This window comes from Rhynchophorus ferrugineus, unplaced genomic scaffold, assembly GCF_030347505.1.
Source record: "Rhynchophorus ferrugineus isolate W39M unplaced genomic scaffold, kcgeb_rfMv2 rfM2, whole genome shotgun sequence".
NCBI classification, from domain to species: domain Eukaryota; kingdom Metazoa; phylum Arthropoda; class Insecta; order Coleoptera; family Curculionidae; genus Rhynchophorus; species Rhynchophorus ferrugineus.
The window spans coordinates 79,745,564-79,772,913 of record NW_027472581.1 but is presented as its reverse complement, the minus strand read 5'-3'; the positions used below and the strand labels follow the sequence as shown (position 1 = coordinate 79,772,913).

The 27,350-nt window shown below is 30.3% G+C and overlaps 2 protein-coding genes across 4 annotated transcripts in view; one reads left to right on the top strand and one right to left on the bottom strand.

The window, feature by feature from the left end:
* LOC143191382 (uncharacterized) overlaps positions 1 to 5,706 on the top strand; it is a 136,921-nt gene extending 131,215 nt beyond the window's left edge. For both annotated transcript variants that reach the window (XM_076396399.1, XM_076396398.1), the window contains exon 8: positions 2,138 to 5,706. In XM_076396399.1, the coding sequence (XP_076252514.1) occupies positions 2,138 to 2,285 (148 nt within the window). In that variant the 3' untranslated portion in view covers positions 2,286 to 5,706. The remainder of the gene's footprint in view (positions 1 to 2,137) is intronic.
* Positions 5,707 to 8,171: 2,465 nt separating this feature from the next.
* RhoGAP102A (Rho GTPase activating protein at 102A) overlaps positions 8,172 to 27,350 on the bottom strand; it is a 75,211-nt gene continuing 56,032 nt past the window's right edge. For both annotated transcript variants that reach the window (XM_076396396.1, XM_076396397.1), the window contains exons 6-13: positions 26,140 to 26,367; positions 25,927 to 26,077; positions 23,612 to 23,755; positions 23,273 to 23,555; positions 12,828 to 13,022; positions 11,509 to 11,801; positions 9,438 to 9,602; positions 8,172 to 9,384 (exon numbers count right to left, since the gene is read on the bottom strand). In XM_076396396.1, coding sequence (XP_076252511.1) covers positions 8,678 to 9,384; positions 9,438 to 9,602; positions 11,509 to 11,801; positions 12,828 to 13,022; positions 23,273 to 23,555; positions 23,612 to 23,755; positions 25,927 to 26,077; positions 26,140 to 26,367 — 2,166 coding nt within the window. In that variant the 3' untranslated portion in view covers positions 8,172 to 8,677. The remainder of the gene's footprint in view (positions 9,385 to 9,437; positions 9,603 to 11,508; positions 11,802 to 12,827; positions 13,023 to 23,272; positions 23,556 to 23,611; positions 23,756 to 25,926; positions 26,078 to 26,139; positions 26,368 to 27,350) is intronic.

The window sequence follows — 27,350 nt, the reverse complement described above, 5'->3', positions numbered from 1 at the left end:
AGTAGTTCCAGCTATGTTTTCACTAGTTGAGCAACATTGCGTTGTCGTGTTGAAAAATAACATTGTGGCGTCTTTGCTCGTGATCGGCTCAGACGAAATTATGGTCAATAGCCTGTTGATGGTCTCGTCGGGTATTGCATCCAAATTTTCATCTTCGAGACTCTTTGATTGTCCAGAGAGCTCTTTGGCTTCAGTGTCAAAATCACCACTTTTAAAACATCGAAGCCTATATTCGTTTGTTGAAATCGATGGGGCATGGTTGCCAAAAGCTTACTCAGCCTTAAGCATACTTGGTAACCTTCAGCTGTATTTTTTGTTGCAAATTGAAGTAAAATAGTGGGTGCAACTTTAGACACTTTCAAAACACGGAAAAATAATTTGTTCACACTTCCATAGAGTAATATATAGAGTGTGCACTTAATACAAATAATTTCAGAATTCTTTTGCGTGGTCTCAGCAGGAAGGCACTGACAACGTTAATTAGAACGAAATTATCATTACAGGAACCTGTAATGAAAATATTTAATTATGAAAACATTTCATTGGTTGAGGATTTCATATGCGTCACATGACCAACCTCTGACATCATATGTAGCAAAATTCTATATAAATACAAATATTATAAAATATAAAAAAACTAAAATATAAGTATATAATATATATATATATATATATATATATATATATATATATATATATATATATATATATGCAACTTTAGACAATTTCAAAACACGGAAAAATAATTTGTTCACACTTCCATAGAGTAATATATAGAGTGTGCACTTAATACAAACAATTTCAGAATTCTTTTGCGTGGTCTCAGCAGGAAGGCACTGACAACGTTAACTAGAACGAAATTATCATTACAGGAACCTGTAATGAAAATATTTAATTATGAAAACATTTCATTGGTTGAGGATTTCATATGCGTCACATGACCAACCTCTGACATCATATGTAGCAAAATTCTATATAAATACAAATATTATAAAATTTAAAAAAACTAAAATATAAGTATATATAATATATATATATATATATATATATATATATATATATATATATATATATATATATATATATATATATATATATATATATATATATGCAACTTTAGAAAATTTCAAAACACGGAAAAATAATTTGTTCACACTTCCATAGAGTAATATATAGAGTGTGCACTTAATACAAACAACTTCAGAATTCTTTTGCGTGGTCTCAGCAGGAAGGCACTGACAACGTTAATTAGAACGAAATTATCATTACAGGAACCTGTAATGAAAATATTTAATTATGAAAACATTTCATTGGTTGAGGATTTCATATGCGTCACATGACCAACCTCTGACATCATATGTAGCAAAATTAATTAATATATATATATATATATATATATATATATATATATATATATATATATATATATATATATATATATATATATTTAATGTATATTCACCAATTTCTCAGCCAATTATGGACCGATTTTCAAAATAATTTTTTTATTCGAAAATCAAGTCAGGATCAGATTGGGGGAAGGGGAAATCAGTTGGTAGTAGTTAATAAAATACTGTAAATAGATAAATGGGTTTAGGTAGGTATTAAGCTAAATTGGTTGTATATAGTAGAATATAGTAGAACAGTAGGCCAAATAAGGTTTTTGTGTTTTTTTAACTCAGTTAATGCAACGATATTATATATACATATTTTATTTTAAAACGTTTTTTTTTTTGTTAAAAATCTAAGTATGATTACTTTTTAAGTTTTAGTGAGTTCCTTGTTTATTTTTTGAGGTCGGTTAATTAAAAAAAAAATTTATAAATGCGACCTTTGTTGTTTATTAAAATGTTAATGCTTGAAAAATCAACCCACGTTTCTCAATTCATTGAAATTCACTCAATTTTGAAATTTATTTTGTTGCATTTTTATTTATAATAATATCTTTTATTAATTAATCTATAATTAATTTTTAATTATCAATTTATCAATTATAAAAAAAGTTGATCTTTTCTTCATTTTTAAAAACTAAAACATATCAGCTAATCAGAATGTTTTTTGTTTTTAGAATATTTATTAAGTTTACTATTTCAGTGGTGTTGTATGAATTTTAATAATGTATTACTACGTGTTTCAGGTCTCCGTTGAGAAGCAGCTTGAAGAAACCGAAACCCAAGGAGGGTTTGGGTATCCAGAATCCTGGGTTCAGCGGTACGTCACCGACCTTAAATCGAAACGGCAGTACAAAGAAAGTACGAATACAAACGCACAGTACCGAGGTGTAAAATATAGCGATGTAATCGCCAATACTCTATTCTAAATGAAATGCCAAAACAAGAGGAAAATGTTGATGTTCGCATCAATAGAAATACCTTTAGAGCAGTAGCTTTTTTATGTAATAGTATTAGAAGCGACTATTCTATACCGGGTGTTCTGAGTGAAACCAACAATATATTAAGGTGCCTAGAAATGTACATTAAATCTGCATATTTTTTTGATTTTTTTTATATATTAAATCGTTAATAGATTAAACTTTAAAATTTTTAATTTTTTAAAATTTAAAAAGAAAATCAATATTTACGAATTAATTGTGTTACGAATTACCAATGAAAATGATATCCAAATCGGTGTTTTAATAATACGTACAAATTTTTACAAAACGAAATGATATAATATAATAATACTATATAGTGTATAAAGCAATTATTAAACAAATTTATTCAATATTGAAACTGAAATATTAGCTATCATTTTTGTTATTATATAATAAACAGAAAAGTGTCAAATAATATACAATATTTCTAAAAAAAATGCAGTACCTTATAAATTAATGATGATTAAAAAAATGTATCAGTCCATTTATTACTTGGTTTATTATTACTGTCAAAATTTTAAGGATATTTAAGCATGTGAAACTTTATGAGAGCATGTAAAAATATTATGAGTTTATGTCATAAAAATATGATAAAAAACGTCAGCGTCATACATTTTTTTTAAATTATACATTATTTTAGTCCAATTATTAAAAAAAACATTAATATGACAACATAGTATTTTATATATGTTTCATCAAAATAAAATTATATTAAAATACATGTTTACAAGCTCTGAAATATTTTAATATATTACATTGTGAATATGGAATAATCAACTGTGAATGGGGAATACCAACATAATTTTTGATATCGTGTGCTATAAGTCATGAAATTATTTTCAAATCTAACAGAAATATCACTTCTTCATTATTAAAATCATCATTTCCAGCATATATATTTACTAAAAATGTATATTCATTCAAGGTAGTTTCATAAAAGTCAAAAAACATTGTATAAATGAATCACTAAAATATATAAATAAATATTAACAGAAATTTCTTAAATAAATTAATTAAAGTATAGATATACTTGCTGATATTTTAACGCTATTTTTCTTAAATAAATTACCTTTACAAATAACAATAACAAAATTATTATTGATATTTTAGAGGAATTGTATATTAAGTTGAATTTAATCTTTTCTTTAGAAAAGTAATGTTGTAAAAAATATATCAATATGAAGAGAAATTTCTTCAATCTTTGAAATATTTTAATATCAACCGAATGAAAATCATTTAGGTGTTAATTATAATTACATTATATATGATGGCAATTCTATTAAAAAACGTGCAACTTAAATTTTAAAAAGAAGATTTATATATATATATATATATATATATATATATATATATATATATATATATATATATATAGGCTCATTAAATTCTGACGTTGTTGAAATGAAAATCCCGTAGGAAAAGCTATCCCAGCGGATTGCTGAAATCAATTATCATAAGTTAAACTTAATTGAATAGTTTCGAATACTCGTTGCCCTAATAGTAGGCGTTAAACCTAAATAAATGAAAATCGATACACGTTAACACATTTTCGTTGGTAACATGACTGTTCGCCGTTTCCCTCACAACACTCGGTATCCTTTCTGTTGGTTTTGGTGTATTATGTTACTTACATACATAGTTTTTTGCACAAAATACCTTTATCCCTTATTCATAAACTAATGATGTTGTAACTAAAAACTGAAAATGGTAAAAATTCGATATAAAATCAAGGCCATTACGAGAGAGTATTTGCAATAGATCCATACGGTTTTTACATCTACGTAATGGTAGCATAATTCCACTCCATTATTCCAACTCCACCAAAAACTTCGAGAGCTAAAGCTTTTTTGTATCCGAGCGTGTCAGACAGCATAAAAAAATGACTATTTTTAATGAATTATTCCCTTTCATAACAAAAACATGGACAAATTTTAATTGAAGCAATATTATATATAGTCTGTTCAAAGTTATTTTGTACATGCGTCATTTAAATTTCTATTTCTACATCAAAACGTCGCAATGTTGCCGCATCAACTCTGAGTGTTAGTTCAGTTTGGCTTTAACTTACAACAAAATTCTAATCTAAATAAAATAATTGAACAAAAATTTTATCATATATAATTTATTTTAACGTTATAGTACATCAAAAAACAACAGTTAATTATACAGCCGTAATAGTAAATAGGTTAGAGTTATAACCTCTTATCACTTTTGCTTTCAAGAATTTTGCATACGTCTGACAACCGGAGGACTTTGACAGGCTCATTGTGTCTCTTTTTAACTAGAATAAAATGAGAAGGAAAGTCTAAGAGAAGGATTCTATAACGGATTTCCAAATTGCGGCAGGCAATACATCTTAATGACGTATCTGCAAAAAAACCTTGAATAGACTATAGTGATTATTCGGTCAGCAAGAAGTTAGTTTCGGCAAACATTCGAAATTATTTTCTTGCCAACTTAATACTCCGAACTGTCTAGTCTGAAAATTGAAATTGTATTTGTTATTTTATACATTTACTTAGCTATAAATAGTGGTAATATTATGTTAGGCTTATTAAGATTAAGATCTGATTTTACTTTAGCAAAAATGTACTCAACATTTGTTTGAAACAAATCTTAACAATTTAATAACTTTAAATAGTAGGATCTTAATTTCTCCAAACCCTTAAAGAAGTGCATTTAGTATATTGTATATAATACTTCTTAATAAAAAAAATAAGGAGCAGGTAATATTTAATGATAAATGAGGATTATATTATATTGTACAGTTTTACAATCAATATGTTACATACGATGTGTAGTATATAAAAAACATTCCTTATTATATTCCGTCCAATTTGGTTGATACTCTTATTAGTACTATTAGGTGTTTTTCTTGTTTTTTTTATATGTTTAACATATTTATATATTTTATATGTCCGTTCTAAGAACGTTAAAATTATATTATATGATTGTTATGTAACAAAATGATTTTTTTACATATTTCTTATTGATATTGTATAACGTACTTCGCAATTATTTTCGTGCAATCAGATATCTGTGGCCACCTAAGATAATAAAAATAAAATGGAGCTATAGTACAATTTGAATTGTTTGTATATGACCAGAAAGAAAGTGGCTTAATAATCCCTCCAATATTTAGTTTAATTTGAAAATGAATTTTAATATATATATATATATATATATATATATATATATATATATATATATATATATACACACTTATATTTATGTATCATATTATACAGAAATTAAAATATTTAGTGTATACTTGAGGTTTTATAAAATATTGTGATATCATGTTAAATATATATATATGAAATATCGTAAAATTGTTTTGATTATGTTTTAGTCCTATTGCTGAGTTGTATACAATATTATGTCACCTATCCATTAATTTTCCACAATTCTTCACACTTTTTAACCGTCTTTGGAAAAGGCGGTTCTATGTTCAGCTGTATATATCATTTTTTAATGTATGTTCACCGATTTCTCCGTCAATTCTCAGCCGATTTTCAAAATTCTTTTTTTATTTGAAAGAGTGCACCTCTGAGGTGGTCCCATTTTAAACAAATCAGAATCTGTTGGGAGCGAAGGAGGAAAATCCTCAGTTTGCTATATAAGCATTAACCATATCATGAGACATCAAAGAAACGTTATAGGCAACTGTTTCTATAGTCTAATGGTTATAACATTGAGCTCACACGCGGAAGTCACGGATTCGATTCCTAATAGTAAGTGAAGCCAGTAGTTGTACTGACAATGGAATAGGTTAATCTGTCTTCTGCAAATAATCGTATATGAACGCTGGCACATGGTATATAAAAGATGAGATGGATTGCTATATTGAAAAGGATGAGACTGAGTACGAAACCCTGAGGAACATCGTTCTTTAGGAGCCAGGCGGAAAGTTGGGTATGTAGTTGTATATGTGACCTCTAAAGCCATGGGTGTAACTGTGATAGTATTAGAGGGCAACAAACCATTCAGTCAAAGGTTTTGCTTGTATCCTGTATTTTTTATGTCCCATTTATAGAATTGAACAATTATTAATATTTGTTAATCATGCGGGTTAGTTCTTCTTCCTGTATTGTATTGTAAATTTATAACAATAACTCTTTTCCATTTTTCAGTGTTCCCAGTACGCTGCGATTTTTCAATTTGTATGTCTTCAGTACCATCACTTCTCATTTATCCATATAAGTCCATATTATATTTTTCTCCTCTCTTCTGCAATGTTATAACACCTGTAACTTGTTATTACACTCTTTCTATTTTTTTATTCCTTGAATTCATATTTCCATATTTTAAAGTAATAAACAAAGGTATTACGGAAAAAAGGCTCCTGGTTTTGACCTTATTACCGGGAAAATCTGAAAGGAAGTTCTAAAAAGCCCATCAACCTTATAAATGCTTCATTCAGACTACAATATGCATCACAACTGTCGAAGATAGATATGGCTATCACTATTGCCGAGAATGTTCAATAGAACCAATCATTCAATCATCAGAAACAAAATTCCATGACTGATCAGGTTTACATAATCAGTGATGTCAGAAAAATCACTAGGTGAAAATAAAATTTGTTCTCCATATATTTTTTTGCGCAAATTTTCGCTAAAGTTTTACATGAGGGTTTAAGTTTAAGATTAAAATGCATATATAACTGAGAAGATGACTATTCTTACTTGAGGAAAATACAAGCTGGTGTGCCACAGGAAAGTATTTTGGGACCAGTCCTTATCTGCTATACACATGCAATCCTGAACTAACCGAAAAGTTATTGCCGAAATGCAATGCTGGACAGAAAAATGGCACATCAATATGAATTAAGATAAATCAGTAAATATTGATGTCACCAACAAAAGAATCAGGAAATACAGTCAAATATCTTAGCTTGACAATTGCGGGGTTGCACCAACATAAGCAATAAAAATATCATAAAAATATTTCAAATCAAGGTACTGCGTAGCAGGGATGCCGAAAAAATATCGATATTTTTAGACTATATATTTTTGACCGATATACCGATATTTTTGTTAGGCCATATATTGTGATATTTTTTAAAAAGAGTAAGTATATTTATGAAACATTATAAAAAACAAGAAATTATTTCAATTTTTTTTAATTGACACTAAAATATAATGGTTTATATAATAATGTGTAATTTTGGTACTTAATTGTAATTTTTATCAAAATATAAGGTAAAGTTTTATTAGTATAGGTTTATTAAAAATATCAATGTATAATGCAAAAAATATCAATTTTTTTTCTTGTGATTGTTTGAAATTTGTGAATATTCTAGGCAAGAGTGTAAAATCCGACAAGGAAAATGATCCTAGTAACCAGGTTGGGTAAGGATGTCTTCTGGGATGTGGAACAGTGGTTCGGAGCCCACGTTAAACTTTAGGCCCAGTCTAGATAAACCCATGGTTGGTAAAAGGAGCCTTTAATATATATATATATATATATATATATATATATATATATATATATATATATATATATATATATACATAAAGAATATTGATATTTTTAATAAACCCTTACAATTAAGCACCAAAATACCTTAAATATTTGAAATTTTAATGATTTATTAAAAATAATTAAAAGGTTTTTAATAAAGTTTAAGGAATATATTTATTTTAATTTTTTTTTGAATAAACATCGAAAAATATCGGTTAAAAGAATATAATTTTTTTTTTCAAAAAAGCATCCCTAATTTACTATAATTTAAATAATGTGACGAGAAAATCAGGAATATGATGCACAGGAAAAAACGAACCAACAACAATAGTAATGAAATATATATACAATTTATTTCGATCACTATCCAATATCATCGAGGCAAAAGCTGCACAGGCACTTATAAAATAAGTTTCACCACAACAACGATGACTAATCTAATCGTATTAACATCAGACTAAACTCCTAACACAATTAACATTACATAACATTCTTCAGTGTTTACTGCATTATTGGATCAAACTGCTTAAGAGATTAGATCAATTTTTACAAAAAAAAAATTAAGAAAACACATCTTCGACACTAAAAGTTTTGTCTCGGTGAACACATTTAATATAATCGTTATTATACAGGTTTAGTTCCTTTAAACTAATATATTTATACTTGTTTTAAATATTCTAAACTTATATAAAACATAGTTTTTTTTATTTTTACAACTAAAGCTAATTCATAGTTTATTTATATGCAGATATATATAAAAATAGTTAAGAAAATAAATGGTTATATAGCTTAAATTTTTTTTGGTTCATTATTGTCGACCTCAGGGCTTTGGCTGGTTTATTTACTGGGTACGCTCGATATAATTTCCCTTCGTTTATACAGTGGGCCAGTATTTGGACCTGTGGTACTTCCTGAGTCTGTTTTAGTAGCAGTGGTGGTTGTTCCTGAGGATTCCAACGACTCAGAGTCGGGTATATGTCGAGTAAGGTGTCTTGAGTCAGTATATCTCCTCTTGGTGTATTTCTTCTTGTCTTTGTCGGACGAAGTTGGTATTACGGCAGGCGCTGGCGTACTATTCTGAGATACCGTCGTGGTCGTGGTGACCTTTCTTTCGAATTCGGCGGTTTTTGATCGAAGAACAGCGTTACCAATACTGGTAATGCTGGTCGAGTACCTAGGCTCTCGTTCCGAGAAGGATATGGCACTGGCGCTCTTACTAATATCTCCAACCTTAACATCTTTCGCTTTCTGAACGGTTTGAGGCGTGGGGTTTTGAGCGAAAGACACTTTCTGAACTGCGGGCATCTCTTTAACCACCATCTTGCCCTTGGGAGCTGGTTTCAACACGTGCACGTCATCCGGGATATAGTTCACCGACGTTTGTGTACTATCCGGAGAGGTGGGGGGACTACTGGTCCAGCTGGGCGGCGACGAGAAGTGTCCGGCATCAGCAATACTTGATGAGACGGATGTAGGTGTATTCTGGTGAGGCGAGGAATACGTGGTGGGTACAGAGGATCCTACCGCAGAATCGTAACCTTGTCCTATAATGAATAAATTATTATTCATCCCAACAAGCCGTTTTTTTTTCTAATACCTAAAGATAATGATCCCATAACCGGTTGTACGTTTGACGCTATCGATGAGTCGCTTCCTACCGACGTATTTCTACGCCTCGGTGGTACTATAGGTGTTTTCGCTACTCCTATTGTAACATGTTGTCTACTGTTATCTACGTCTTCTATATAAGGAATGTCGTCATCTGTAAATTAAGTAATTATTCATTACAGGTCTAAAATGTTGCAAAACTGAAAGGTACCGTCAATACTATTCTCTTGTCATCAACCTATATGGAAGCCAAGAATACATTTGTTAAAATAAATATAGCGCACGTTTGGTAGAAAATAACAAATGGTTTCTTAATATAGGCTTTATAAATAGACATTTATGATTTTGGGAGACAATTTCTCTAACATAAATAAATTTCCGTATTTTATTCCTATTCCATTCTTAAAAAGATTTTCTGTTACTATAGTTATCTAGCACGTCACGCTCCTTAGTGCATATTCAGTGATTTTAAAATAAACGTATGAAAACATGAAACTTATTTTAGATCTAATAAAATACAAAAAATTCAACTGAAAAGTTTGTTCTGATGTAAATGTTATTGTTATATTGCTTGGACAACGGGAGGTTTCATGAAATGTTCTCTTTTGTTTGTTGAAGTTGTTGAAGTTTTTTGTGGGACACTAAAGACACAAAATCCACCAAAAGTAAAAGATTGACCAAAAGGAACTGACTTTGTTTATGGTAAATCAAACGTTATATATGAACCTCTTATTCCACAAAAAAAATGTGATTCTTCCACCCTTACATATAAAACTTGGTTTAATAAAAAAATTTGCCTAGGCCATGGATAAAAACGGTAAAGGATTTTTGAACTGTTTTCCCTAAATTAAGTGATGTTAAATTAAAAGAAAGAGTTTTTAGAGAAACATTTGTTACAAAAAAAAATTAAAACGATTGGGTGCAGAATGTTTTTAAATACATTTATTGCATTACCATTTTGCCACCCCCCCCCCATTCTTGGAATGGTGCGTTATCACAGAAGATAAAATTCTAAATGCTAGCGGACTACTGGTGGTTCGTAATGAAAGAGGATCCTACTGGTTACATGAGAAAAAATTAACATTTCATCATTCTCTTTCAGAATATATAGCTCATTTTTTCTATTGGTAATTTCAATATAAATCCGAGCTATATTGATTCATTGCCTATTTATAAATATACAATACTATTTTTTATAAAAGTAATAATATAAATAAATAAATATGATTTAACATTTTTATAGTGTCTTTATTTATTTATAGTAGTTTAATTTATCATAACTTTAAAATAGTAGAATTTAGCAGGTACAATTTGACAAAAAAAGCATTTTATTTAATGTTATAGAACAAAAAAAATTATCACACAGTGTTATTATTCATTGAGCCATGATCCAACTTATGGGACAAAATATTCTTATCACAATCATATAACAGGCATCAATATGTCAGCAATGTTTTATACATACTAAATATTAATAAAATTTACTGAAATCTGCAGAGAAATTTTATATTCGCCAATTTTAGTTATCTAAGATCATTCCCTGTACATTAGCTTAATAGTATAATATAAGAAATGTTATTTCTATTTGGTTCTGCTTTAACACTAACCTAATCTTATTTACACCGATCGCGATCATATTTATATAATAATATGTTTATTGTCATAAAAATCGAATATCTTTATATTTCCATTTAAAATTAAATGGTAATGTGTAAATACAAAAATTTTCATTTTTATTAAATGTCAAAATTTTAAAATGAGTATGGTTTTTAGAATTAAAAAATATATTAAAAACAAATTAACGTCCTTGGTTTAAGAAATCAAAGCAATTATAACATTTAAATATAAATATTATCATATACAAGTGTCTATAACTACTATAGCTCAAAAATAGTATGGTACTACAAGCTCAATTTAATTATTAAATTACAATAACGAGAAATATGCATTATTCAGTTCCATTTCAATGTTTGTTCTAATACGGTTGGTATCAGACGATCGTCAAAACCACTCATCTAACATATGAATTAGCTAAGCTGAAATAAATATGGTAAACTAACCTGTGTTATAAGCCATCCCTGTCTGAAGAGGAATGGTAAGACTAGCGGTCAAAACACCGCTGTTGTTTGACAGATAAGGACTAGATATTCGCCGCTCGCCCATATCTTCAGCCGTTCTCATCACCCTAGTAACATCATCGGTGTGAGTGGAACTGGTACTTTCGATCGACGAGGAACGATGCTTGCCATAATAGTCCTCCTCTTTCGAAGAACCCCTGATCCGCGATAGGAGACCATCTTCATGCTTCTCGCGCTTCTTGCGAAGACTCCTCTCTCGTATTTTATCTTTGTGTCTAAGAAACATAAAAAGATCAAAAATAAGTAAAGTAACAGTAATTATTGCTGAATTTGAAACAAGAATAAAGCTTTAAGAAGGTATAACGTGTTTAAAAAATAATAAAATATGTAAAAATAAAGGCACAAAATATCACATAGAACTAGATCACCTAATAAGATTCATATATTATTATAAATAAATGAAGGAATAAATACTGCTTCTTTAAAAGCTTTTCAACCCTTTGGAGTTGATATTTTTATGTTTGATTTCTATCTCCTTTTTTTGTTGTTCATATTTTTTTACATCATGTCATCTTTGGTTATTTTATTGGTGCTTGCTTTATAACTACCTTTTGTTTCTCTCATCTGTCACTCCCATTCTTCTATGATCTTTGATTTCGCTCTCCATCCCTACTCCCTGGGATTCTTGTTTGTTCTTATAGGTCCTCTTGGCTCATTTTATTTCCACTATCTCTATTTATTATGAATTTAATTTTCTAACTCCTATTTTCTACGTATATTTGTTTATTCATCATCATTACTTTCGTTTTTCTTCCAGGATGATCTACTATTCATGTTATATTATTTACTTTGTTCCCGCCATTTTTACTTTCATTAGTTTTGTAATTTCCATCATTAGGTATTCAATGGTTTTCTTCTCTTTTTTTCCAATCAAATACCATCAATTATTCTATCCTTTTATAATTAATTTGTTTTATTCATTATATTTTAATAACTAATATTTATATGAATAAAGTTTGTTCATAATATTTTCTTACTCCGTTATGCTTCTCAAGTTATTCTGTCCCTTAGGGTTCTGTCCTGATCCCTACCATAGCGAATCTATCATGGCTTTACATAACTGGATATCTTGCTTCTCGTTATTTCTCTCACTTTTTACTTGCTTTTTTATCATTGCAGCACTCTTTTTTTTCCACATTCACCCATTTACACAGATTGACATTTTTTCCTAAATAACAACGATACTTATACAGCCATCAAAATTGTATCATTGATGTGATAAATATGTATTCGCAACGTACCTAATCCTCATACCAATATTCGGACCGCCAGTAGCAGCAGCTTCGTGCAAGCATTCCTCCCTGGAATAAGTCTTCTTCGGTTCGCCAGCTAGCGCATATTTTGGATCGAACGCATGCTCCATTGATACTTCCGATGTTGGGTGAGTGGGAGTCCAGGGAGCAGAGTTTGACTCTGAATCCAGCTCATCAACCGATCTAGAAAAAAAAACACGATTCAAAAAACATGCGGAAACTACTTTACAAATACCTATGATCCTCAACCAAATTATCATCAGTAATATATCATTATATAATTTTCATGGATTCCCTATAAGATTGAAAACAATCAATAAAATAATTTATATAATCAATCTATTAATTATTATTGCTAGTATGTTGGTGTTTAATAATTAAATGAACAATATTATACGTTAAAATTTAAGAACGGCACCTCCCCCATATTATAATATGGCACAATATATTTCACTATATAGAATAAAAAAAATATGTAAGAATCATAAATATTCGCCATTATATTCCTACTAATTATTAACTATTCAATGGTAATACGGAGCTATACTCAAACAAGAAAAACATGTCAAGAATAAAATCAAGCGCATCCGCCTTATTATAACAACATAAAGATATTTCAGTTTATAGCGAAAAAAAAACATAAGAAACATTCTTTGCTTCGCGTCAAAAGCTGTAGAATTATTAGATTCGGCGTTCCACCGGCTTGAAATGCGATATTTCAAAATACGAATCCAATTCATATTTTCATCGGAAACATTCTTGAACCTCATCCAACTACCTTAGTAAAATCGCATCGTTTTCTCGAGAAAAAAAGAAGGAAAAAGAAATAAAAACGATTCTTTGACTGGTACGGAACTTTGGAGCGGCATGAAGGTCTTTTATGCTCGGTAGTTGCTTTTTAGAGCTTTTGATCGAGAAAACTTGTAAGGATTACGTAAGACAAGTGATGAATTGGATTTTGTTCGTTCTAACAGATTGAAAAATATTTAGGGAAAAGGCCAATATTGTGTATGCACATTGTTTTCATATCCTACATATTATTATTATTGTAGTATTCAATCTTTTAATATTTTGAAAATATTGAGTCATCAATATATAATATATTCTATAGCGTGGGGCAAAAGTCCCGCCACCATTTTGATTGCCTATAACTTTGCTTAAAGAAAAGATAAATAAGTTTGGTTTACCTAAAAAGTTTATTTGGTTTTCACTTTTTTTTGATATGATAGAAAAATTATATCGGCTAAATGGTGACTGCGATTCGCTATGTAACTTTCGGCCCTTTTTAAGACATTTTATATGACATCCTGAAAGATCTGAGGCTGAATTTCTTCAATTTCGTGACGCATATTGTCTTTAAGATGTTAAATCGTTTGGGGCTTATTCACATAAACTTTTGATTTTAAAAAAACCCATAATAAAATGTCTGATGGTGTTAAACCTGGATATCTGGCTGCCCATATTAAGTCGCCACTTCTTCTTCGTGGAAAAACGTCATTCAATAATTAAATTGCTGACCAAGCTGTATGTGTTATATTTCCCCATATTGCTGAAACTACATGTCGTCTAGTCTTTGCTCTTCCACTTTAGGAACAGAAAAATTTCGAATCATGTCTTGGTACCGTTCAGCAGTAACGGTAACAGCAACACTTTGATCATTTTCATAAAAAAAGGGACCAATGATATTACCACCATGAATACCACACCATAGATTTGTTTTTAGTGGATGCTATGATATTTCATGGATTAATTGAACATAATGTGTTCCCTAAAATTGAATTTAGACGAAAAATCTTCAATTTCACCACACAGAGTTAGGATTGCATTACTGTACTCAACTCATTGATCAGGATCTCGCGGTAACAATTTTTGACTAATTGAATTTTGTACGGGAACATTTTCAAATCAGTTTTGAGAGAACCTCGTCTCCGAATTGAGGTTTCTGGAGATTCTGAGCCACATTTTCAACGTTACGAGACGTTCGTTATCTTCTAGAACGAGGCCTGTCTGCTATCATACCATACTGTCGAAAATTCGCATGTAAACGACAAATTGTGGTTTTGTGAGGCACTGGACGATTAGGATATTTTTCACGCAATTTCCGTTGACTGGCAAAAATGGAACGATTATTTTCAATTAATATATTCACTATTTCTGCTCGTTGTTATATCATATATTTATCTAATAATATATTAATTCCATCTATAATTCCAAGTTGTTATAAGTTTTTTTTGAGATATATGGAATAACTTACAAAAATGGAAGCATAAAAACCATCGTTGTGAAGAAGACCTACTTTAAGGCTTCATTCTTTAATGGAGGTATGAAAAAACGACATTGTGCTGTATTGAATTGCACCTTAAATGCAACCATTAAACTTTCAATATTATTTCAATAAACCAATTTGTCCTCTTGAGCAAAGTAGTGATTAATCTTTCTCTCGCAATATCTCAACCAGGAGGAAGTCACTCCTGGCAGAAGTAAGTTTTGACTTTTCAGATTTCAGCCAATCAGCATCTTTGCGAAGATTCAAGTCTGTTATCAAATCATTTAGCTCACCCTGTGAAAAAAATTTCGAATTTGTAACATATTCCAATTCAAAACTATATAACTGAAATATAATAAGATACATCACAAATATGACGTAAAGAACTAGACGAAATTACATACTTTCTAGAAGACGATATAGAACTATATTTTTGAGGAAAATATAAAATAATATAAATACAACTTCCTCATGTTTGTTGTCTTGGCTCTTAACTTGCGCTCCTAATACTCTAAAAGTATTAGTGCAAGTAAATTAATATGAATATAAAATTACTTATTTTTATAATCATTTTGCATTTTCCAAAAAATCCTGCCGTCTGGGTAGCTTTCCGTATTACTTTCGTTTTCAGCAAACCAAAAATACTTAGAAATGAAAATACTTTTTTGTTTCAGACCTGTGTTATCGTTGCAATTGTTAAAATTAATTGGATATAGAAAATTATGGAAAAGGCATTAAAAATATATTTTTCATTAAAATAACGGCCAACAACTTTTCATACAGTTCTAAAATCCATAGCAAAAAGGATTTCATTGAGGTGCGGATAGGCATCTTTCTGACTTCTAATTGGAAGAAGAAGAAGGAGAAGAGTTGTAAATAAATTTTTAATTCAATGAATTAAAGTAAACATTGTGACAACATCAATCTTATTCTAAAGATCTAGCTCTTAGCTATTCTGATATGTAAAAAAATGTAATAACGGAAGACATGTTTACCAAATAAAGAGATTAAATTTGATTAAAATACTACTGCCCATTGTTATAAAAACGATTCATTTTATTCTATTCAAAATCTAGATAAAAATGTCTTAAATATGCCAAATATCACTATAAGTTCAAAAATTGCTAGAAATACATTGATAGACATTTACTGAAGTATCCAATTTCTCACTCAACCACAGGTCGACTAATAACAATCATATAAAGACCTCGAAATATGGTAGAGGATTATGAACATTATTGAAACAGTTATTCAGATAGTAAATCACAAATTAGCAATTTTATATTAAAAGAAAAGTTAAATTATCACATATTAATAAAAAAACATCACCATCACTCGATACCTGACATAAAAATACGATACTATAAAATGAAAAAGCAAAAAAATAAAGTGTATGTTAGGTCAGAAGGACGTGATCACCATTGTTTCTAAGCAAGAATAATTTAAATACATAAGCCTCAATGAATCTTCCAGGTGGTCATCATTTAATTAAATTCAACAAAACAGTTAACAAGAAACCTTTATTTAAATTATTTGGAAAATAAACAGGTCGAAGATACGATGTTAAATATTTATATCATGCAGGATTTAGATGGGTTTAATGAAAATGGATATTTACATAAACCAAAAAAAGCGTAATAAGTGGAAAACAAGAGAAACAGAAAATGAACGGAAAAGATCGATGATGCCTTTAACATATAAACGACACTAAAGAAGCAATTTTTATGATATAATAATGCCTGGTGAAATCCTTCAGATATTGGAAAAAAATACACCACACACTGATGTACCCATAATTTTTCCAAAATAATTTATTCGCCAAAGAGAAATGTTCAAACTATCCATTATCTAACCAAGAAAAAACAGCTAATCACTGTGAAGTTCTATCTCCTTTGGTTGATAAATTTGATTTCTTTTGATGAAAATTAAAACGTAATTATTAATTTTGAAAGGATAAAAATAATGAAGAAAAAAAAAAACGTACTGCCAATTAATAAGTGATATACTATTCTACTTAGTATTCAGAGCATCTCACTCCCCTTCGGATGTTCATATGTAATATTCCAAAAAATCCACAAAATTATTTTTGAGATATTATATTTTAAGCTTGAAGCGATAGCTAACGTACAAAATATCAAAGATATATATTCTAAGCCGGATTGATAGCCGCAATGGGTAAGGCGACAGGACGAAAATTATCCGGTTTTTATAATAAGCCACGCCGGTGACCAGGCTAGGTAAGACTGGATGTCTTCTGAGATAGACTTAACTTGGTCACTGCACAGTCACTGCATAATGTCGGCAGAGCTGACATTGAGCAATGTCTAGTCCAGATAAAGCCTTATTAGGAGACTTTAATATATATTTTTTAAGAATGTTCTGATATTACATAATATTATTGTATCTGCTCAGGGCTGAAGCCAAATTATCCCATTAAGACACATTTATTTCTATAAATTATGCTTGAATTGCGTAATTTTATATATTGAAAATTTAATTTATTTTTAAAGTCATTAGAACACATTTCCTAAGTTCAAAAGATGACTACAGTGAAGGATGCTTGACTCAGATTAAGAGCTCATAGAGAAAAATACCTGTTTTGGGGATATATATGAAAATAACATCTAAACATTGGAAATTTGTTGAAAAATATGCTGAAACGAACTATATTAAAATTTCAAACAATATGACTTTTTCAAAATCAATTTCAAATTCAAATCAAATTTCTACTTCTATGTTAAATCTACCTTTTCTAACTTCAAATGCGTCTCACATTTTTGTTATGTTTATTAACCAAGGTCTGTTCTCACGAACTTTAAGAAAAATGACATGGCACCGCTTGCGGATATCACCATAACTCATGCAGTCAAGAAGTCTGAACCCTGACATCTTCAACAGTATAAAACTGACCCGAAGGCTAATTGTCCCAGAGTGTATCATCTTTTTGGCGCTCCGAGGCCCCTACATATTTCTGTCATAACTCTTCACGTCAGAATGTGCGTAAACTTCTTACGCGTAATTATTTACAACAAATTAGAATTTACTTCAAACTACAATGTCTCTATTTCCTATTTTCGAGTTAAAGTATTGTTACAAGAAAATTGTTAGCCGTTTATATGAGTAATTATAAATTAGTTCTTTTTGTTTCTATGTATAATAGAATTATTTTAGGTATATCAAACATATAAAAAAATTAAACAAAATATGAAATATATGTATAGTGAATATATAAATATGAAACAAAGAAACCATTCGAAGTCGGTGGTTCGGAAATTTTCGAAAAACGAAAAATTTGCTGATTTTTACCAAAACCAAAATGGATCACATACGAGAAAAATGTGCGAAAAGGCGAAGAACGTAAACTTAAAAAATAGTTAAAGTCGGAATCGACGCTGGTGGTAATACTAAGTGTTTGGTAAGATTATTAATCATCAGATGCTTGAAAATGTCTACAAATTGTCGGCGATTGAAGCTTGGATTAGGAGTTACCATAATTGATCAATAAGAAAGGACAAGGTCTTCACGGCAACGTTAGCCCATACATATGTCTAGTCGGCAAAATCTGAGAGATATTGCAAAGTTTTTGATGTATCCACCGGATAACCCAGACCTTGTCCCACCCGACTACCATTATTGTCATTATTATCACTACAGTTACTTATTTCACTGCAAGAATTTCTTAATGTCATGAAACTAGCTTCAAAAGAAGCAAATAAAAATTATGTGGTTCAATTTTATGCCCAGAAATCTTCAGATGTTCTACACTTACGGAATTATCGGTTTACCACACAAAAGGTAATCAAAAGGCAAACAAACAAGAAACAACAATTGAAAACACGAAAAAAATAAAATTATCCTTTTCTCAGCTCATTATAAAGGTATCCAAAGTATACTTTTTGCCACCAAACCATTTTACCTGATACTAAAGATAAAACCAATGACTAAGATTTGATACAGATACAAAAATATTTGTAAGATTTTTAAGAAAAATTATGAAAAAAAATAGAGAAAAATCATAGATTTGACATGGAAAAATTAAAGCTCAAAGAAATTACAAAAAAATTACTATGATGACAGTTCTGAGGAAATATCAAATAGAAATAAAGTCTCTTATGAATAACAAAATCTACTCCATGAATAATAAAATTCACCTCGCACTTTTCTATTGTTTTTCAAGAATTTTCGGAGATTTTTTTCTATAATTTTTTTTCAAAATAACACAAAAATTATTTTATTAATGTTTTACATTTGTGGTTCAGACCATAATAACCTACCATGTCTAAATGGTAACGCCAATTATTAATTGCTAATAAGTTCTAAGACTGAAATAACCAATGAATCCTGTTCGACGCCATAAAAATTAAGTTTTATTACCAAAAGGGTTTATGGCGTGCCATAATACTAAAAATTACTCTACCAATATGTAGGATATTGATTTTCTAAATGTTAATTGCAGAATGAGAGCCTAATCAAGATTACGAGATCAAAGAATACTGCCAGTCGTTATACGTAGATTATTATTTAATGATTTTCATAAAGTTGTTGATCGCTGCTTCAATGTTGACATAGGAAACTATTTTCGCAAGTCACATAAGTTTTTTAAATGTATAATGAGAATAACTTAAAATTAACGAGTTCATTGAGATTTAGTATACCGACTTCTTTCATAGAAAAGTATTTATTGGTATATTTTTATTAGCTAGGTGTAAGTTATGGAAAACCCCACCAACGTTAAAATATATCTGTCATTTAAGACAGTCGTCGGTCTTTCCAGCAATAATCACAGCCGCTCCAAATGATGGGAATTTCCTCAATCATGTAGTAAAATACATTAAAATGTTAATATAGGAAATTTTGAAAAACGGTGAAAACAGTAAAACGCACATCTTGTATTACATAATGATAATAAAATTTATGATATGGTGTGGGCATTGGGTTTATTTATTTCGATATAGAAACACTACCGCTTTTAACATTTGTAAATATGTTAATATCGAGATAATTATAAATACTATATATTTTTGGATTATAATAGGGTAAAAAACACCATCAACATCGGATTTGGGGCCAAGCTCACTTTTATTTTGAAGATTATGTAAATGGAAAGAAATATTTGGGGTTCCATATGGTGTAGTGGAAAATAAGTTAATGTCAATGCAATCCAGAAGGTGGAAGGTGGAAGCTGGCTACATGATGTGAATTTGAAATTATGGCATTGAAAAGCATTCCCATAAGTTGAGTACATAGAGCGTTAAATTAACCTAGATTTAATATAATTAACTTAACATTTAAAACCAGTGGTTACCAGTGGAACTATTAATATTTTGCAGTCTCAAAATAACTGGTAGGTATTTTGTTGTTCAGATTTGCTCCAAGAATTATCAGTTAAGTAGAGAACTACAACTGAAAATATTTACAAGCGATTCAATAAATTAATTAAAAAGGGAACAACTGGTGGCCAGCCTTATAATATTAGAAAATCTTGATTAATTTTTTAAATGTAACGTTACATGGCGCACATATTACAACTAGTTATTAAACACGACTATCTAATGATTTTTCTTTCTTGTCTTTTTAGTCTTGATCTAAGATTTCCAACCTAAGTTTTATTAGAATTTGATGGATGTATAAACATTAGTGAAATCCACATAGTTCTAAAATACGCCACAATTTTCACATAATTATATTAATTCAAACGATTTTTGTCTCTTCAACTTCCGGAAAAGTCCACTGCTGTCGAGCGGTTGTAGTACTTTGACGCTTTTATGTTACCATAATCTCTGTTAATGTTATATTGCAAAAAATCTTTATGGATGTCCTCATTTTTAATGTGTCATAAGGCATTAACAATGCTTTAAGTTTGGTTCATGCTAATATTAATTTATTTGTGCTACCCATTGCTTGTATAATAATACTGTATTGTAAAGTGTTAATTAGAGTCTCATACAAAGTTCTGTTTGTTTCTTTTGCTCTTTCCACTTGAGCTTGGAGTGCAGTATCTTGCCCAAGTATCATGTCAAGCAAGTATCACTGCTAGGTATTTTATTTCGTTGAATGTGAAATCCATATGTGCAAATCTAGTAGAACTAAATTTTATGCGCTATTCAGTTTCATTTTCAAGTTTGTTCTTTCAATGAGAATATTCAAACTCTGGATCGTCTGCTCAGTTATTAAGAAATGATTCTTGAGTTATTGGCTCAGTTTATTAAATAAACTTTATCAGCTGGTGTTCTGCTTGGTTGCTATTTTTTTCTTGCCTTATGCTTTCTTGCAATTGTTCAGTTATTTCCAACGGAATATGCATTTAATATTTTCTAGCTCATCCACCCTGAATCCATTCGGATTTTTGCACTTGTCTATTGGTGACGGTATATAGGATACATTAATAATTGTCATTTATTTTCAAAGATCATAGGCGCGTAATCTGAAGATAGGTCAGAATTGTTTGGTCATTTACTTGATATATTTTTATTATGAAGAAGTCAATGAGGTATTTTGTTTACATCTAATGTCTACTCTTTGGGGTGATAAGTTCAATTATTAAATAATTTCCTGAAGGAGTTCGAGGTAGTCATTCTTTCCCTAATGCATATCTAGGTGAGCAGTATATTGCAGCAACTGTATACAATCATATACAAACGTATATGATTATATGTATTTACTTGTATCTCGCATGTTTCATACGTACATCTTTTCTTCCTAATATTCAACATTATCCTTTATTCTTTTCGAAAATTTTAATACAAATGGTTAATATAAATAGCTAAGTTCAAAAATGTTTAAAAATATATAAAACTAATGATTTCATCTTGACAACAGTTAATCACATAACTGAAAATATGATAGAGCTTGGAATGGAACTATAGTCTATTTAATATTCAAAGTTATTTTGCACATGCGTCATCTAAATTTTTGACGTCAAAAGGTCGCAATGTTGCCGTATTAACTATGAGTTTTATTTCAGTTTGGCTTTGATATACAACAAAATTCTAATCTAAATAAAATAATTGAATAAAAATGTTATCAAATATAATTTTTACTTGATATGTTTTTATTATGAAGAAGTCAGTGAGGTATTTTGATTACATCTGATTGCTAGTACGTTGATTTACCAGTAGATGGGTGTATATATGTTTATAGATGTCTACTCGTTGGAGTGATAAAGTCAATTATTAAATAATTTCCTGAAGGAGTTCGAGGTAGTTATTCTTTCCCTAATGCATATCTAGGTGAGCAGTATATTGCAGCAACTGTATACAATCATATACAAACGTATATGATTATATGTATTTACTTGTATCTCACATGTTTCATACGTACATCTTTTTTTCCTAATATTCAACATTATTCTTTATTCTTTTCGAAAATTTTAATAAAAATGGTTAATGTAAATAGTTAAGTTCAAAAATGTTTAAAAATATATAAAACTAATGATTTCATTTTGGCAACAGTTAATCACATAACTGAAAATATGATAGAGCTTGGAATGGAACTATAGTCTATTTAATATTCAAAGTTATTTTGCACATGCGTCATCTAAATTTTTGACGTCAAAAGGTCGCAATGTTGCCGTATTAACTATGAGTTTTATTTCAGTTTGGCTTTGATATACAACAAAATTCTAATCTAAATAAAATAATTGAATAAAAATGTTATCAAATATAATTAATTTTAACATTACAGTACATTTAAAATCTACAGTTAATTATACATCCTCAGTAGTTTGTAGGTTAGAGCTATAAATTCTTATCACTATTGCTTTCAAGAATTTTACATCGACAACCGAACGACTTTGACAGGCTCATTCGTTTACGCGTTCGAATTAATCAGACAGAAATATGTCTCTCTTTAACTAAAATAAAATGAGAAGAAAAATATTGTCTGGTTAAACGAATTTACAAATTGCGAATCTTAATGAAATAAAAATAATATAAATAAATGCCTTCAGAAATTGTTTAGTTTTTTTTTGATAAATAAACTTGCTGAAAAAAATTAAACGTTGAAAAGGCAAAGATCCAAAAAATAAAGTCATTAAATAACATGCTTAATGATGATGATGATGATTCTTGATTTTAATCGGTATAGTTATAATTTCATTTCGAGTCTCAATTTATCATAATCAGCAATCAAGATTTGTAAAATATAAACAGATAATTATAACACTTACTCGTCAGCTCCTCCAATGGCGTCTTTTTTGTTCAAAAGCTGGTCGAGAACCTCCGGATGCGAATCCATCATATGAACGTAAATTTCGTCCAGCAGTTCGGCCGATACGCTAAATATCTGCTTGTAGTGATCGATCAATGTCCTCACCACGTTGATAATATCAATTCGATCCTCAGATCGATCAGAATTTTCCTTGCCGCCAGGTTTGATGCAGTGCAAAATGTTGGGGGCAAAGACGGTGGCTAAATTATTCGAGTCCATTTTGTTTCCAGCCAGATCCTCGCCTAAAAGTAACAGATTTAGATTTCACAAGGGAAGATATAAGATTGTTTTAACTTACCCAAAGCGTTCTTGCTATCATTGGCGAATTTCGCTACCATAGCCAAAAAGCTGAGCAAAGCGTATAATGTGTCTCTATTAGTGGGTGGTAACAGTTGAACTAAATGTTGTAGTGCTTCGAACTGTAATCTTCGATTGCGTATTCCTGCAATGACACATTATTGAAATATGTAAATTTACCTATAAAACTACTAAATAAATCAGATTTCTTCAGGCTTATTGAAAATTGAAAACTAAAAATTAGAAACATTCAAATTTAATTCAGTTCTATTATATATTTGATTGATAGCTTGAATTGGATTAAATGAAGTAAAGCAAAACTCCTTGTCTAGTTCTGAATCAATACACTGTTGTTGGCGAATAAGATTTCGAAGATTTATCATTAAATCTTGTCCCAGTTATTCACATCAGATAATGTTAGGCTCCTATGTTTTACATGGCTTTCTACGATCTTGACCTACGATTTTTCCGCAGTTGTTCTCTGTATCTTTCCCCAAAAGTTTCATTTTATAGGTATGTCCAAATCACTAACCTGAATTTGTTTAAATATGCAGACGAATTTTAGTATCTTCCATACTTACGTTATTAGAGAAGCAAAAGCTCCTGCATCTTGACCGATACAAACGATATCTATCATATAATGGCATCCTTTAGTTTTAAAATCAAATGTTCTTAAAATATATTAGCAGCTTAAAAAATATTATAAAAATTGTAGGAATAGTAACAGGTCATTTGAAAAGTCCCCGGTTTGACACATAGATGGCACTACTAGAATTAAATCCATATGTTTTTAGTTAGCCTTAACTCTCAAAAGATGTGTGTATAAATTTGACAGCTGTCGGATCATTAGTCTGAGAATTATAGCATTTTAAGTGAAGCAACTTTTGTTATTATGAAAAAAAGAATAAAAAGGAACTTCGCGTGTTGATAAAATATTGCTTTTTCAAGGGAAAAATACAGTTGAAGCAAAAAATTGGCTTAATACCGAGTTTCGAGACACTGCCCTATGAAAATCAGCCATCAAAGATTGGTATGTTAAGTTTAGACGTGGTGAAATGGGCACCGAATATCGTGAACGCAGTACACCTATAAGAGGTTGTTACCGAAGAAAACATTTAAAAAATCCACAAAATGATTTGGAATGACCGTATATCGAAATCGAATTAAATAGCAGGCACTCTAAACATATCAACTGAACGTGTATATCATATCATTCACAAAAATTTGGGTATGAGAAAGCTCTGTGCAAAGTGGATGCCGCGCGAGCAATGTTTGAAGATGACTAAGTGTAATAAACCCGAGCTTTTACGTCGATATGTGACAATGTATGAAACATGGCTCCATCATTTCACCCCGAAGTCCATTCGACAGTCATCCGAGTGGACTGTACACAATGAACCCGGCCCAAAGCATGAGAAAACGCAACAGTCGGCTGGCAAGGTTTTGGCGTCTGTATATTGGGATGCGCATGAAATAATTTTCATTGACTGCAATGGTGAAAATTCCCAAAGTAGATGCTACATAAATTGAATGGCAGGCAAATGGAAAATGGATAAATCGTCTCTGAAATACTACTTTAACGGTACGATGGGAAATCATTGGACATTTTTCGTTCTGCGTCGAGTAGTGGCTGGTGATGAAAAGTGGATTTACTTTGAAAACTCTGCGCGCAAAAAATCATGGTTATCAAATGGCAATGTATACAAAAACAGACTTTGGTGGAATCAGAGTGGCGTGGTGTATAACGAACTTTTGATACCTGATGAAACTGTTAATAGTGATAACAAATAATTAGTTTGAACCATACATTGATTAAAAACGTCTAGAATGGGTGCGAGGACACAGTAAACTGATTTTAAGCGCGATAAAGTCTCCTAAAACCGCTCAAGGAAGCGTTGAATGCACTTGGATGAGACATATGAATACACGCGTCACACTATCCAGACCATACCCCGTCCAACTATCAACTTTTCGCATAAATGGGACCCGCGCTTGCAGAGCAGCACTGCGCCAATTTTCGAAGTCAGAAAACGGCTCGATGAATGGTATTGCTCAAAGGACAAACTGTTTTTTTTTGGGATGGCATCCATAAATTGTCTAAAAGATAGCCAAGCTATATAGAACTAAAGGGCTGATATGTGGAATAAATAAATATTTCCAATTTCTTGAAATTATGTATTTTCTTCCAAAAAAAAGAACCGGTAATAACTTTCCGGTACACCCGGTATACAAAAGCAACCAAAGAAGCTTTTATTGCCAACTGATAAAATTATTAATAACACCTAAGGTAATAATAAAATAATAAAATGTACTTACGTTGTGTCTGAACAAATGCATGATAGAGATCTCTACATAGTAAGGGGTCTGGTAAGTCTCTTAAATATTCCTTCAGCAAACTGGCGACGTCGTGTGGACATTGATCATCGTCAATGGTCACTTCTTTGCCGCAATCAAAGTCCTCTCTCAGCTGTAAGTATTCGAATGTTAATAATTTACCAAAAGCGAAATTGGAAGCATCGGAGTACCTACCTGTCGAAGCCGTTTCTTAGAAGCGCTGACTCTGAAGATACCGAAGGTGTGTAGACCGTTGTGCTCTAGGTGTCGGATACACTCGGACACGATGTTCGGTATGGACATAGTGTCGTCGTCGTGAAGACTGTAAGGTAAATCGGCGGTGGATGAACAGGATAACGAGTCCAGTAATCCAGGAACACTTCCCACTATGCCTCTATGCATCATACTATCACAGGAATCAGTCTGAAAATAAGAGGCATAACATCAAATAATTTAAATTATAAATAATAATTTGTTACAATAAAAACAAATAATTCCAACCAAAAGAAAATATATGACTGAATCATAAATAATTTATTGATATTTATACTTATTATGTTTCAATTATTACACTGCATCAATGGAAATATTATACAACTTTTTTCAACAAAATAAAATGTTTTTTATAAATAAATTGAACCAACTTCAAAAAATAAATAAGGAACTCATAACAATAAACAAGGAGGAAAATTAAGATTTTTAACAAAAAACAATCATTTTAAAATAAAATATGTACATAACTATCGTTGTAATAACTAAATAAAAATAAATAAAAACCTTATTTAACCTATCTACGACACGTATTTTATATTCTTCTAAACACTAACAATTTAGCTTAATACCTACGTAAACCTGTTTATCTATTTACAATATTATTTAAACTACTACCAACTGATCACTTTCAAGTCAGTATCGAGCAACAAATTAGATTTGTTTTGTTCCAAACACTTATATTAATTTAGATTTGTTTTGTTGGTAATTTAATTCTTTTATATGTCACAAAATTATATTACTGTTTTTGTATTATTTGGACTCGGCACGCTTTAGAAATTACACAGTAGAAGCAATTGGCTACAGTATATCTATGAGGTTTATATACTAAAGTTAGTGCTTAAAAAGCAAACTGAATGACTTTTGCACTGAACGACTTCCGATTTTTCGTCACATCAACTCAGCAACAATATTGTACACATATATCTGACTATTTTAGATAAAAACTATGTGAAAACTTAATGAAAGTGTGCTTATTATTTAATTAATACATTCTTACTCGTCGTTTCCGTCTAACCTACAATTTGTCTTTATGCTAACTTAAACCTAGGTATATAACTAAGGGGACCCATCGGCCCTAACTCAGTCGCTGGTGAAATAACGTTTATACATGTCACTGCTGAATTTTTTAACAT